At 38.2% G+C, this 14,063-nt stretch overlaps 2 protein-coding genes across 2 annotated transcripts; one reads left to right on the top strand and one right to left on the bottom strand.

Moving 5' to 3' along the window:
- The first annotated feature begins 1,112 nt into the window (after positions 1-1,112).
- LOC116246739 (NADH dehydrogenase [ubiquinone] 1 beta subcomplex subunit 10-A-like) lies at positions 1,113-7,400 on the top strand. Its single transcript, XM_031618587.2, has 3 exons — positions 1,113-1,532; positions 1,665-1,708; positions 7,150-7,400. The coding sequence occupies exons 1-2, from the start codon at positions 1,247-1,249 to the stop codon at positions 1,691-1,693; spliced, it is 315 nt and encodes a 104-aa protein (XP_031474447.1). The 5' UTR covers positions 1,113-1,246; the 3' UTR covers positions 1,694-1,708; positions 7,150-7,400.
- Positions 7,401-8,466: 1,066 nt separating this feature from the next.
- LOC116248677 (cytochrome b561 and DOMON domain-containing protein At3g07570-like) lies at positions 8,467-12,155 on the bottom strand. The gene is made up of 4 exons (XM_031621604.2): positions 11,708-12,155; positions 11,220-11,613; positions 9,159-9,520; positions 8,467-8,850 (listed from the first exon to the last, which is right to left on the bottom strand). The coding sequence occupies exons 1-4, from the start codon at positions 11,870-11,872 to the stop codon at positions 8,620-8,622; spliced, it is 1,152 nt and encodes a 383-aa protein (XP_031477464.1). The 5' UTR covers positions 11,873-12,155; the 3' UTR covers positions 8,467-8,619.
- Positions 12,156-14,063: the final 1,908 nt, after the last annotated feature.

Below are 14,063 nucleotides of genomic sequence, written 5' to 3'. Positions count from 1 at the left end.
TGTAGTGGTTCCGTTTCTTTATTTTGAACTTTCTTTTTTGGATGTTTTTAGTTCTTAAAGCTATCAAAATTCTCTTGAATAAAAATGACGTAAAATGACAAACATAACTTTTTTAAATCGATCTTTTCCAACACTTCTAATGAAAGTAAGTTTATATGTTGAGAAATAGTTTGTTACTGTTTTTGGCGTCGTTCGGCAATAAAAAAATAGTTTATTATTTTTATATGAATCTATTAAAAAAATTAAGACAGATTCATGGAACATGTTATAATATTCTATAAATTACAAACCGTTACCAACCAGACTTTATGAAGTCTGTGTTGAATTAAATTCACTGCTCAAATAATCCGTGGATTCGCTTGTGATGCCAAACTCTAGATTATAATGGTTAATACACAAGCTGGATTAACCAACTTCATATCAGACAATGCGCTCTTGAGCCAAGCTCGTAAGCACTCGAGCTTATAAAACTTAAATACATAGTTCTATGAATAAAAATAGTAAAACTTAAATTCAGGCTTATAAAATCAAGGCTTAAACAAACAATCATGTCCAGAGTAAACTTTGAATTTCGAGCTTATATGTTTACAAAAGTAACAACTTGTTTTAGGGTAGTGTGAATATTGTTAAAATGAAGACCCGGCACCAAGTTTCAACCCTCTCTTTAATGTTGCCCTCCTAAGTTTTGGTAGAGTTTGGATTAAATAAAATGATCTTACATTAGGTATATGGTACGCATGCTTAAAAACACATGAATTACTAGTTGGTGACCTTCTAGAGCTGAACCTATGCTTGACATTCATCCGGCTAAGACTAAGACTGGACAATATATATATATATATATATATATATATATATATATAATTCTTTTTTTTTATTAAATTTGAGTCAGACCAAACTGAAGTCAGGCCGCTGGGGCGGGCTCGGACCGATCGAGCCCGATGCCCACCCTGTGATGCCATATCTGAAACACAAAGTTCCGATATAAACAGATCTGATCGTTAACATGGTCTGAAGCTGTAAACCAAATCCGACTAAACAGAATTCAGATTCGACAAGGTTTTGGATCTGACCAATGAATTATAAAGGAAATTCACAAAGTTAAAATTGTAATTCCCAAATTGTGGGTAGAAGGGATTTCGTCCCGCTCCCTTGGACCTCACCGTTCTAGTTGCCTCCGCTGTTTATTGACGTGGGCAGGGAGAGCAGGGAGACGAAGAAGAAGAAGAGGAAGGAGGAGGAAGAGATGGTGAGGAAGGGCGGGGTGAAGTTCGATGAGGGGCCTCCCGACGGCTTCGACCCCAACGATCCGTACGCGGACCCGGTAGCACTCCTGGAGCAGCGGGAGTACCTCGTCAGGGAGAAGTGGATCGACATCGAGAAGGCCAAGATCATCAGGGAGAGACTCCAATGGTGCTACCGCATCGAAGGCGTCAATCACCTCCAGAAGTGCCGCCACCTCGTCCAGCAGTATCTCGATGCGACTCGCGGCGTTGGTTGGAACAAGGAGGCCCGCCCCATCGAACTCCATGGTACCATATTATTCTTGGCCGCCCATTTTGTCCCTCCTTTTTTTTCCTGTCTGATATCTCAACTCAATTTTTTGGGGAATCGATTGGTGGGTCTCTCCATTTTGATGGGCTTTCCTTTGTTTGTGTGGCTAGGTCCGAAGGTCTCGAAATCAACGGACTAGAGTCGGCGTTTGGAGGTAGCGTCAGTTTTTGAGAATTTCTGTTTTTGTGGTTATTACTGGACTTTGATGCAGTTGGTTTCTGTTGATTGCTGAAAATTTTTAATGGTTCGTTCGGGTGACAATCTGGTTTTGCTTGGTCTTCTCCTGCTGTATGTACCTGAATTTGATTGATTGATTGTTCCTTTTTTTCTCTGATGCTCTACACTCTTAGGTTTTGGGTTGTTTGTTCTCCAGCTCTCTCTCCCGTATCTATGTCTACTTTGGGTTGTTTGTTCTTCATTCTTCGCTTTTATCCCTTCGTATTGTTTGGGATTGTTTCTTGAATGTCATAGCTTTTGATTGCTCTGTTCCGAATGTACAACTACCCATTGTATAATTATCTGCATTACAAGACTTCCAACTTCATGAAGTAGCACAGGGAAGGAACGTCTTCACTGAAGTTACTTAACTTTTAGCTTGTTTGATTATTTTTCTCACTTAGTTAAAAAAAAGGCTCCCATCATGGACATTTTTGTTTTCGATCAAGTTCTTATGTTTGCATATTTTCCTCTTTTCTCAGTTTAGTATCAAATATCAAATATGGACTTGACCGCATGGATATGATACAAATGGCAGCTGTAGTTAATGAACCCATTCCCTTCAAAAAAAAAAAAATTTAAAAGAGAGAATAGTATCTCGTGCTTAGTTTCATGCCATTACCCAAAAAGGTGTAACTCTTCTATTCTATGGCAACTGCCTTTTTGTCACCTAAGATAAACCTTGTGTTGTTATTTATTTATTTTCTATAAATCTTGCTCAATCCAGTATCATGGCCTTCTGTTGGAAACAATGTCGTAAATTTCGTATCAGACCAGTCCAAAGTTAGAGACACAATGTAACATAAAAATGGACATTTTTTTAAAATGTAAAAGTCATGAAAAATTACAAAAATTAATGGACAAATTATAAAGAAGAAAAAATAGGAAAATTGTTCTCTTTGACTAACATAAATTGCATAGAAAAGTAATGTGGAACAACATGGAAAATCAATTTCACAGAACTGCATTAACCAAAGCGCATCCATTAAACGAACTCAAACTTAAATGTCCTAGAACATAAGTTTTAAGAGTAAAACTTCATGTACATAATTCTAAAATTCAAGCCCCAATAACAATATCATTAAACTAATCAAAGTAAGAGATAGTATATATCCACAATAAAGTCATGATCGGACCTTCTCGTTTTTCTTCTCCATTACAAGTTCTTCTTGATGCATGAATTATAAAATTGATGCTGCTGGTGCAACATCTTTATCTTCAAAATCAAGGACTATTAGATTTTTTAGTGTATCATCATAATATTCGAGTTGGGAATAATGTTGCTGAAGGTGGATTTGCATTGTCAACTTTAACCCCTGTACTTTTCGAGGTAAATTCTTCTATAAGTCATTCATGCAGATCAGATGCCCATTTCTATATAAATTTTTAATGGATGTTCTTCTGACTAACAGATGTAACTTAAATGCAAAAAGCCTTCCCTGCAGATGACATTTTTTTTTTAAATTGTGTTACTAATTTTTTAAATATGTGTAACTTGTATCTAACTTACAAGTTACAAAATTGATGTGCAAAGTCATTAGATCTTCCAGCCAGTATAACTATTGTAAAATTTATGTCAACGATGTACAAAAAAAAAGTTGTCTAATTAGCCAATATATTTTAACTAAATGAGTGTATTAAAATTTGATGACTTTATGACATTGATGGGGAAAAGTGTGACAGACCTCTACCTTCAACACAAGAATGGTCTCCCACTTATGATATCGGCTCCCACATAGTGTTTTCATTAAACATAGGAGACCTCCCTCAAACACAACTGCTAAGAGTGTGTTGGATTTGAGTGTGAAGGAGGATTTACAGCCCGACATTGAAAAAAAAGGAGTCGGACCTCTTTTTCCCTGTCGGTCTGTATCATATGATAAGGCCATATGACACAATTACTACAGATATGATACATTTGAAACTAGTTTCAAGGGTGCATGGTATTGTTTCTCCTTTTATTTACAATTCATAATTTCATGGTGTAATCTACAGTATGATAAAGTATGTTATGTACTACTAACTGGAACAAGTAATTTCGCTGAAGGCAACCATCCTTACTGGAAGAGTAATGTAGATTTTTTTCTCAATATTGTTAGTCTTGGTTTCAGATTGGTTTTCTACACAGTATAGCATATCTGCCAATACAGGATGAGGTGTTGGGCCTGTATTGACAATTTTTAAATGAATGTTTTATATTAAAACTATAAATACTTTTTAAAATATTAGTTTATTTGCTGGTTGTCAGATACAGGACTGAATAAACCAATATAGGCCGATTTGGATGATACGGGGCCCAATAGTCTGCTATGCTAAAGGGGCTGTATAAGTTTGTTGCATTGTTGTGGTAGGGGCCGATACAATGCATATTGGCCAATATGGCCAGATAAGATAATGACAATGATGAAAACATTTTTTTTCCTAACAGCATTTAAGATTCCCAATTTTTTATTATTAATGGAATTCTCAAACTTGAAAATCTTTTTACTTATCTTAAAGGTGATGCTATTTTCATAACATATTGAACAGAATGATGCTCTTATGTGGAAGTTTAAGCTTTAAAGTGGCCATTTATGAAGTTCTATGAACGTATTTTCATTCTTAGTTTTGTGCTTGTGAATGTGTAGACCACTCAATGTTTTCTCAAAAGAAAATCAGGATCGAAGGTGTGAGACTGTACTTGAGCTGGTTAACACTCCTTTTGGGGTAGGAAAAAGTACGGAAAAGACACATGAAGAGAAACAGTAATCATTCGTGTACAATACTACTATTATTAATTTATTATAAGAGTGAGAGAACATGCAACAAGGAGTTTATAGCCTTCTTGATGCACTTGTTTTTTGGATTGCCGCTTTGTTAATGACTTTAGAGCTAATGACTCTGGGGACATACCTACAATCTTTGAATGATCTAGATATGGTTAACAAGCTATACATATCTGTCAAGTTGACGCGACTTATCTGTATTGCCATTCTTCTCTCTAACCAAGTGGCCAGTCATATAAAAATTCAACAATCAAATGCCAACTAGGAAACAAATAAATTTGCTGTGATTAATGTTGTAAATTCATATTTCCAAAGTCACTTGATTCTGGCACTGGCATGGAGTCGAGCCTCTTCCTTTAATATGTAAATTATTAGACCACCATCTTATATGGTGCGAACTTCTTGTTACTTTGCGACTCTTTCTTGTCAATCTAAATAAGTCTTGCACACTTAGGTTGAATGGATTCTGGATATTGTGTTCTTCTCTGCTGCATGCAAGATAGTAGGTGAATTGCAAATACTTTTTCTGTTGTCAATTTGATTTTGGCACTTGCAAAGACAAAGGCAGTCACTGCTATGTACTCATTTCTCTCTAAGACTTGCATCATCTGTGAATATGTATGAGTAAAAGGTGTATCTTGTATGTAGTTATCAATTATGTTAGCTCAAAATGCATCACTGAAGAGTTCCAAGCCAAAGAAATTTTTCAAGAAGATTCTAACACCAGTTCTGGTGATGATTTGAAAATATCTTGTCAATAACTCCATATTTTGAAATATTTTTATTTCCCAAATAGCTTTGAATGGTTAATATTAGTAAAATCTTGCAATATTTTCAGAATATCACTAAAAGTAAGTATCGAAATAATATCACAATATTTTGCTTTTCTTGAAAAATCCTTTGTTTATATACATAAATATTGTTATTCCAGTTTTTCTTTCTTTTATAATATGAGTTTTTCTTTAAAAATCTTTGTTTATCCTTTTGTGAGAAAGTTAGTAGAGAACTTGACTTTTTCCATCTTTTTGTTTTCTTATTTGCAGTCCCAAGATTTTCCTGATAACAATCATATTTGACTTCCAGGAAATGTATTTCCAAAATTAGCCATGGACTTTGGTGATTGATGGTTCTAAGCTTCTATTGCTTCTATTCTTGCCTCTGTTACTAGTACATGCATGATTTTGTCTGTCTTCTTCATTTTTCCCCACATGAAAATGGTGACTGAGCAGCTCAGTACTACTCTTTCTTTGTTGGATATTTCTCCTTGTTGACTAAAAACTTGGAATCACCAAATGTCTGTACATACCAAACCTAGACCTGACATTCAAATAATTTGACATTTCAACATTGTGAAGCACGGTGGGTTTACTAGACTAGGGACTAACTCAACATGTGAAAATTCATGTTATTTTTGGGTGTATTGCACTAACTATGGCTGGATTTGAAAAGGGAAAGATGTTTATAACTTTTTAGTTATGCAACTAATATATTTTGTTTGATGAGATCTTTTATTAGGTAAATTTTGTGTAAAATAAGAACATTCCACAAATATTTTAACACAAAAACACCACGTACTGCTGAGAACAGCTCACCTGTTTTCAATTGTTAGTCACAATCAGGGGCGGAGGGAGGAGGGGGGGAGGTGGCCGCATGGGCCATGGCCCTGGTGAGCGCATGAATTTTTTTTATATTGAAAAAATCAAATCGACCCGCGGACCGTTTGGCCCGCCTCTGAAAAATTTCTGGATCTGCCCTTGGTCACAATCCTCTAGTTATTTACTCTTATTTTCGTTTTTGATGATTAAAATTTAAGAGTGAGCTATTTCCTATGGTGTGCTTTTGTTCGGTAGGAGACACTAAGAATCAGTCATTCTCTTGTAAAATTGAGCGAGCTTCATCCATAAGTTATATATAGCATCATCTATTTCTGCTTGAACCTTATTCTGTACTTTATTGGTAAAGCATTAGCATGCAAAACCCTTTTGAGTCCTCAATGATATATATTTTTCATTTCAAGAGGCATTATTTGAAGTCAATTTCATAGCAATATTATTGAACTTTGCAAAAAATTTATTGTCTCGGTGAAAGTTTGTTTTTCATCTGCAACTTCATCATGACCTTTGTTGAAACTTGGGAGAACTGAATGACGTTCCTTCATGGTCTATGGCCCATAGCACATAGCATGTGCCACGGTTGCAACTGTAATTATGCAAGAAGCCTCTATTGGCATATTGTAGAATAATTTAATGGTTGTCTACAAAATTTAGAAATTACGACATTGGTACTCTTGATTAGTAGAAAAAGCTTTTACAGAAAAGCTACTTTTGTATATTAGCAAGTGTCCTTTTGTCATTCCCTTCTAAAATGCAAACGACCTTTTAGATATGAAGTTTTTTGTATTGGAATTCTTTGAGGTCCATAGGAATTCCACTGGGAATTGATTTTGTATGCTGAAAGAAAACTGATAATGTATCACAAGAAATTTGATTGCACTTGGCAATTACCACAAACATCAATCAGAGGGTATCTGGCAAACTGCATAATAGGCCATAGTTCTCATAGGGGAAATTTTGTCAGTAGCCTTAAGTAAATTTCATTGTCTTCTTTCGTGCAGGTGCAGACAATAATGGGATATTTGCTTGTATCATGATTGTCAAGATCTGGCTTTCGCTTGTTTCCCAGTGGTGAAGAACTCTTTCTGGTCATTCTTGTTAACTTTGGATAAACTTTTTTTTAGTGCATGCCTGCCATATTATGAAATAATCCTTTGGATCAAACATGTTATCGCTAACCATTTGTTCAAAAGCTTTTTTTGCCGCTGCTCCTATACTCACCTAATAATGATATTGAGTGTATATTACTTTATCTCCTTGTACCCAGCTTTTTTTTCCCCCTTTTTTTGATTGGGAAAACTGTACCCCTGCCCCCTTCCCAATGTGTAGCTTGCTCTGGCTTTTGCGGAGAGCTGATCCCTGTAGAGTAACAACCAGGCCTGACCACTAAGCTAAAACCTACTGCTGAGCAGCTTATAACTGCGACTTGGGATGTCTGGCAATTCTATGATACTTTCAGGATGACTTTAAAGGGCAATTTGGGAATGACAACAGTTTGTTACTATTATGTAAGTCTGCTTCAAAGATTGAGAAGATTCATGGAACATTATGTTACAATATTCTATGAATCGGGCTAATTTTTGAAGCATCTTCATGGAACACACATTTGAATCAGATTCATAGAATATTAACAAAATGTAACTATTACTGAACGCCCCCTAACTTGTGTCCTAAAACAACCCTCTTTGCTAAAAGGGCACATGCACCTGGCCATGTCCTTTCAGAACCTTCTAGTTAGAGGAGGTTTAAGAGTCCATTACCTGCCAGATTGCCAGAGCAATGGAGAAAGGTACCTCTGATTTTTATGCTGAAGAAGCACAATAGTGGGCAGTGTAGCCATGCACATAATATTTGGCAGGGAAGATTGAGACATCTACAAAAGTTGGTCGTCTCCTTGGTTGTTAGAAGGAAAGGCTCTTGTTTGGTTCATTGGTTATTTGATTCAACGTGGAGAGAACACCGCGTCACAGGAGACGATCCTTTTCACCTTTTATATGTGCAAACTAGTGCAGTATACCCCACACAGAGAGGGAAAGAGAGAGAGAGAGCTGCATACAGACACGCAATCATTTCCACTGGCGTCAAACTCCTGATTTTCTTCAAGAGAAATGTTTCCAAGAGAAGAGAATCTGTAGACACACCCAGGATTTTCTTTTGTTTTGCTTTTTTAATTGGAGTACTGAATAAAGTTTTGGGCACAATGTCCTTCAGTGGTGGTAGTCACTTAAATGCCTCTTTATGTTCCCTATCATGGTAATCAGAAAAACGAAGCCAAAGTAAACAAAACTAAATTAATTATTAGACTAACTACAGTACCCAAAAGAATACAAGGAGAAACGAAGCAGTCAGCTATCAGTGACGAGCACGATGAAAATGGTAATGCACAACCAATACAAAAAGTCGGACCTTATATAAGTATGATGACAAAGAAGAAGATGGAAGAGTAGTGAAGGGGACAAGGTCACCACTATCTATTTCTTCAGACATTTTCTTATTTCCAATATGATAGAAAGCATCCCTAATACTGCTAGCACAGTGCCTACATAGCCATTCCATGACTTGGACACTCTTCCCACTTTGATTCCATAGAAGATGTTCACCACACCAATCACAAGCGCAATCCTTCCTACCCAGTGGTGATACCAATTCCAGTACCTCCTTATCTTCGACTTCTTGTCTGGCCGAATCAGTAGTGCAGTGGCCTGAAAAGAACACAGAGGAACACACCCAATAAACAATCACGAAAAATGAGTTAAAGACAATTGAACGTGTTTGCCTTCAAGAGGTCAACCCCCCCGGCGAGCCCCGACAGTATTGGAGTTAGAAAGTTGTAGCTGAGGGACACTAATATAAGAAATCTTAGATTTGAGGGGCACAAATATGTAATGAACTAAATTACTTAGAGAAACCGATATGTAAATGAAAAAAATATGTGGGTATGTGGGCAATGGCCCACACGAGCCCACACTTAACTCTTGCACTGAGCTCTGACCACTGTGGTCGTGCCTACCTGAGCGCATGCAAGGCCGAGGGCCACGAACCCGAGAAGTTTATGTTTGTCGACTTCGAGACCAAATTCGTTCTCAAGGCTAATGCCTGTGAGGACCCCGGCTATCGCCAGGCCGAGCCCAGTCATCTGGAGAGACAAGTGGGCGTAGAACCAGGTTGGGTCCAGGTGCTTGAAGTACCTGGCTGCCATGATCCCAAGCGGTAGAATGACGGCCCATGCAGCTATGTTGAGCAGCCCATGAGTTGCCTTGGTTGTTAAAAATGCTGAACTTGCCCCTGAGACTACTCTGTTCTTAGATCCACTGGTGGACTCATCATCGTCTGAACCTTCGTGGCCTCCTGGGCTTACTGGTGATCCCTGCCCTGAACAAGTACCATCAAGAGCTTCACATTCAATTCATATAATGGATGGCAGCAAGTGTTTTAAAAAAATATATAGTGATGAAACGCATAAGAGGAAAAGGATGATTAAGGAAATCAGATGTAAGAATTCATTTAGGAAGAATTGGCGGATTCGATGAGAGGCCTAAACCACCCACCTTCCTATTGTTCCCGGAGTTCGGGGCTACTTCACAACCTAGATGAAAAGCGGAACATTCATCAATTATAGTGTAACACATCCACTATTTGCGGTCTAAAGGAATAGTATTCATAAGCTGACAACCAAACATTCACCAGCCCACAAGCCCAAGCAGCTATGCTACAAGGCATTTAGGAAGGTTTGGACTTACTTTTATTACCTTATATAATCAAATTCAAATCCAGGCTCGGATTCAATTTCTATTTCTTTCTTTGAAAAAGTGAATTCATCAGACATGAGGATGTCTATAGGTAATCCGGCTGAATCATTGTCAGACCTCAGTTGATTGTAAATCTTCATACCAAATCCAACTAAACGGATTCAAAATCGGATACATAATAATTTACTGCACTTTGCTTGTTAACCAATCCATGGGCTAGGGCATAGCAGACATAAGCTTCACATAGTTTTTTTCTAAGGGGCAAATTCCAAAAAAAAAAAAAAAAAAAAAGAATATACAGGAGAGAGAGAGGGAGACTTTTTTGCAAACACAAGCAAAACCAAATCCTTATATTAAAACAAGAAGCTACCTTTCTCTTTCTCCCTCCCCATCTTTATGAAAGGAGCCCATAATTTTACTTTTTTAATGAATTCCTAAGTCAAAAGGAATCAAATTTTTTTTATATTCCTGTTGTTGGTATGTCCCATTTTCAGGGCAAGGCATGAGGCTTTGTGGTTAGTTGAACATTGACCAAAATAATGCTTGGGCTGCGTGTGCGAGACATCTGGAGTGGACAGATGGCCGGAGGATTTGAGCTTCTTTGTTATACACGTACTCACATTCATAGAGGGAAAAATTTGATAAAAAAGAAAGCCTGTTACTAAAAAAGATACTACATTCAAAGCCTAAGCGTGATGCAGTTCATCGTCAAATGGATTTCATGGCTAACTTATAAGACTCAAGACTCAGAGACGTAGCAGCATCCATGAAAATCAAAAATGAAAATACAGATTTCAACCGCACTTCAAACTTCAAACCTTCACTTGGTAGGAAATTCTTTCGTACAAACGAAGGTTTTTTTTTTTTTTTTTTTTTTTTTTTTTTTTGATGAGAAAAAACAATTTGGCTTCTTTTGGATTTAACCTGAAATTATTATTTTACCCTTCATGGCAGAAACAATAGTTTATAAAAAAAAAGTATAGGCAATACTGAATAGTAATAATGGGAGATATTTCTTGAATTCATGCATATCAAAAGCCCCATACTAAATCTTTAAGGGAGGTTGGCAGGTGGTCATCTGTAGTGTTAATTCCTCATGTTTTAATACAGATATGTAAGTTGAAGCATGTCCGAGGCCGGAAGTGCCATCCCGAAGTGCTGAAAACATAAGAAATACCCATTATGTGGACACGGATTCAGTAAATACTAACGGCCCCAAGATGAAAAAACCCTTACTAGGGGAGCAGCTTGAGGAAAGAAATAAAAATCCACATATGCATGCGCGCAGGCTATCCAGATAATAAAAATGTGGAAGAACAGACCTGTTGAGAAACTGAAACTAGTAGAGGTGTAGGTCCTGTGAGGGTCAAGAAGGCCATCTGAGGCTGGTATGGCATTTTGCGGGCCTACCGCATAGATGAGCCCAGACTGGGGTGTGCCCACCTTGAGCTGGAACGCTAGGTACAGCGTAGAGCCCTTGGACACAAAGGTTGGGTTCACCAGGGCCAGGTTCCCTTGGTCCGGTTGTACCGCCTTCCGGCTGTACCCTCCCAAGTAGTACTGTTTGATCACTCCGGCGCCATTTCCGGTCGGCCACCCGATGACGGCGCTGGTGCCCGACATCCTTCCATTGCTCGAGAACCCGATCCCGAACCAGGCGCTCGTGTCAGGTGCCGACAACACGAAGCTCCATAGGCCCGGTGAGGTCTGCGCGTACTGGAACACAGACAAACACGTTCCTGATCAGTTGGGTGGTCTTAAAAGATTGTGGCAGAGGGTCTAAGAACATGGGAAGATGGGAATTGCTTACTCTCAGTAAGAAGTTCTCTGAGCTCCACACAGATTGGCAATTGAGAGAGGTGGTGTTGAATTGGAGTGGCGGCGTAAGGAGCAGGGTGGTGCTGCAACTATCCGATTGTGAGTTTGCAGAAAGGAAGAAGAAGACGAATGACAGCAAGAACATAGCCTTCCCCATCTCTCTCTCTCTATTTCTTTCCCTCTCTCTCTCTCTCTTTTGGAATTTCTATCCCCTGTCTGTCGGAATACAGATTCTCTCCCTCCTTAAAAAGAGTTTCAGCTTGATATGTGGGGAATTAGTGTGTTAGGTAACGTATGCAGGAGAATCAAGTTTGAATAGAAACAGGAGCAGTTCCAACCTCTCTCTCTTTTGTTGGCGTGTGCTTGTGGATTCACACGGATGAAAAAATGGCGGCTTTAGCAGCAAGGCTGCGAGGCACACAATCGGCCATTATAGAAAGAAGGGTGACTGACTCCCAGTGTATTCTTCAAAGTCTGCCATGTTTCTCTCAAGTTTTCTCAAGTTTGACGTGGGTATGTAAATGGATAGTTTATTTTTAATAGGGCTGCAGAAAGAGCCGAGCCAACTCGGCCTAAACTCGAACTTGCTTGTAAAAACTCTACTCGATCTCAATTTTTTTATATACAAGTCAAATTTCAGTTTGAATTTATGTTAAGAAAGTTAAACTAGTCGGGTTTGAGTTGTAAGAACTTGACTCATTTAAGCTTGGCTCGACTCGACTACATAAAGCTGCCCCCACTGAGCCACAGAAGCTGGTCCACCAACTACATAAAACCAGTTCCCTTGGAAACAGAATATATGCCCTCTTGATTTGGATTTTCTGTTAGATGGTCGTTCAAAGTTGAGTCACTGAGTTAATGAGTTAAAAGAATCAAACAAAAACGAGTTAAGTGAGTCGAGCTCGAGCTTGACACTATATCTTCGAGTCGAGCACAAGCATGTTCTATAGAGCTAGACGCTAGTTTGGCTCGAGTGTCTTAAGCCGAGTCGAGCTTGAGCTGGCTCAGCTCGATCTCGACTCAGCTCATGAACGTGGATCTAGTTAATCAGATCTAATAAAGAGTTTTAGGTCCGATTGGATGTATTCAATTAAATCGAATAAAGAGTTTTAAGTCTGATTGCTAATTGGATTTCAGTTTTCTTATACAATTTCATGACTGAATTGGAACCCAGTTCATTATCCAATAGAGATTCAGCCCAAGTATACGCACTACCAAACTCTTCACCCAGGTCCTCAAGCAGCCCTAAACCTCGGCGGCAGAAAAAAATGAGAAGGGGTTTGGACCTTTTTGGAGTGTACCCTCAAGTATACGTATCACCCAATTATATATAACGTTAGTTGGATCCAAACTCAGTTAAAGAAAAAGTTTGAAATCAAGTATGAGTCCACATCTGATTACACAGAATTCGATTAACCAAATCCAGGATCCAACCCAAAACGGAAAGAACTGAATGGGAAATATGCATTCCCCAAGAACAAGAAAGGGAGAAACTGGAGGAGACCGGACAATCAAAGAAGATCAGGATTCAATCTTCATCAGACCTCTTGTAGAAATGGTTTCCGTGGACATTTGCTAAGAATATTTTGTTTTTGGAGTACAGGTTCTTAAAAGACAGGATTTAAAATAACAAACATGACGTGATTATAGATATTGTTATCAGATCTGACTATTAATCATCGAAACGTGAGATCCACGCAACGCTCTTCTTAATAAACGCCCACTTAAGATCCAGTACGCTTTTACTTCGTAATTTTATACAAAAAAATATGCTATAACTTTCAACCCGATCTATATTTATATATAAAAAATGCAAGAAACATGTAAGATTCTACATGTGGCCAGATTCAGATGTCTATGAAATCAGATATCTTATGGAATTCAGCAAGGAAAACCTTACAGTATCGACATCCGACGCACAAGGAAAACCCGAATGAAGCAATGAATTCATATTTGAATTGGCAGACTTGCATTGCGTAAGGATTTTCAGTAGCAGCAGAATTCTAGTTGCGATGCAGTTTTAGGATCTCACGAGTTCAAGATTTTTTCGCCATCTATTTCGTGTTTTTTGCAGAAAATGTGAATTCTCATACATGTCAGGTTCTTGTTAAAACTGACCCATTTTCGAGTTAAGAGGAAAAAAAATTAACCAGCCAATGATAATTTCCGGACAATGGCATATAAATGTGAACATGGAACCTCCTACAAACAGGTCACTTGCATACCCATTTGATTTTTGTAGGGGCGGTGCCTCTACATAGCGTAGCTGGTTGGAATAGAAGTCTACGATATGTAGTTTGATTCCCGTACACGCGGGGCCTCTGCATCATAAGTGGTGGGCTACAATA

Source organism: Nymphaea colorata, chromosome 2, assembly GCF_008831285.2.
Source record: "Nymphaea colorata isolate Beijing-Zhang1983 chromosome 2, ASM883128v2, whole genome shotgun sequence".
NCBI lineage: Eukaryota > Viridiplantae > Streptophyta > Magnoliopsida > Nymphaeales > Nymphaeaceae > Nymphaea > Nymphaea colorata.
Note: the sequence above shows the minus strand (reverse complement) of the source record. Positions and strands in the feature narration are given on the sequence as shown.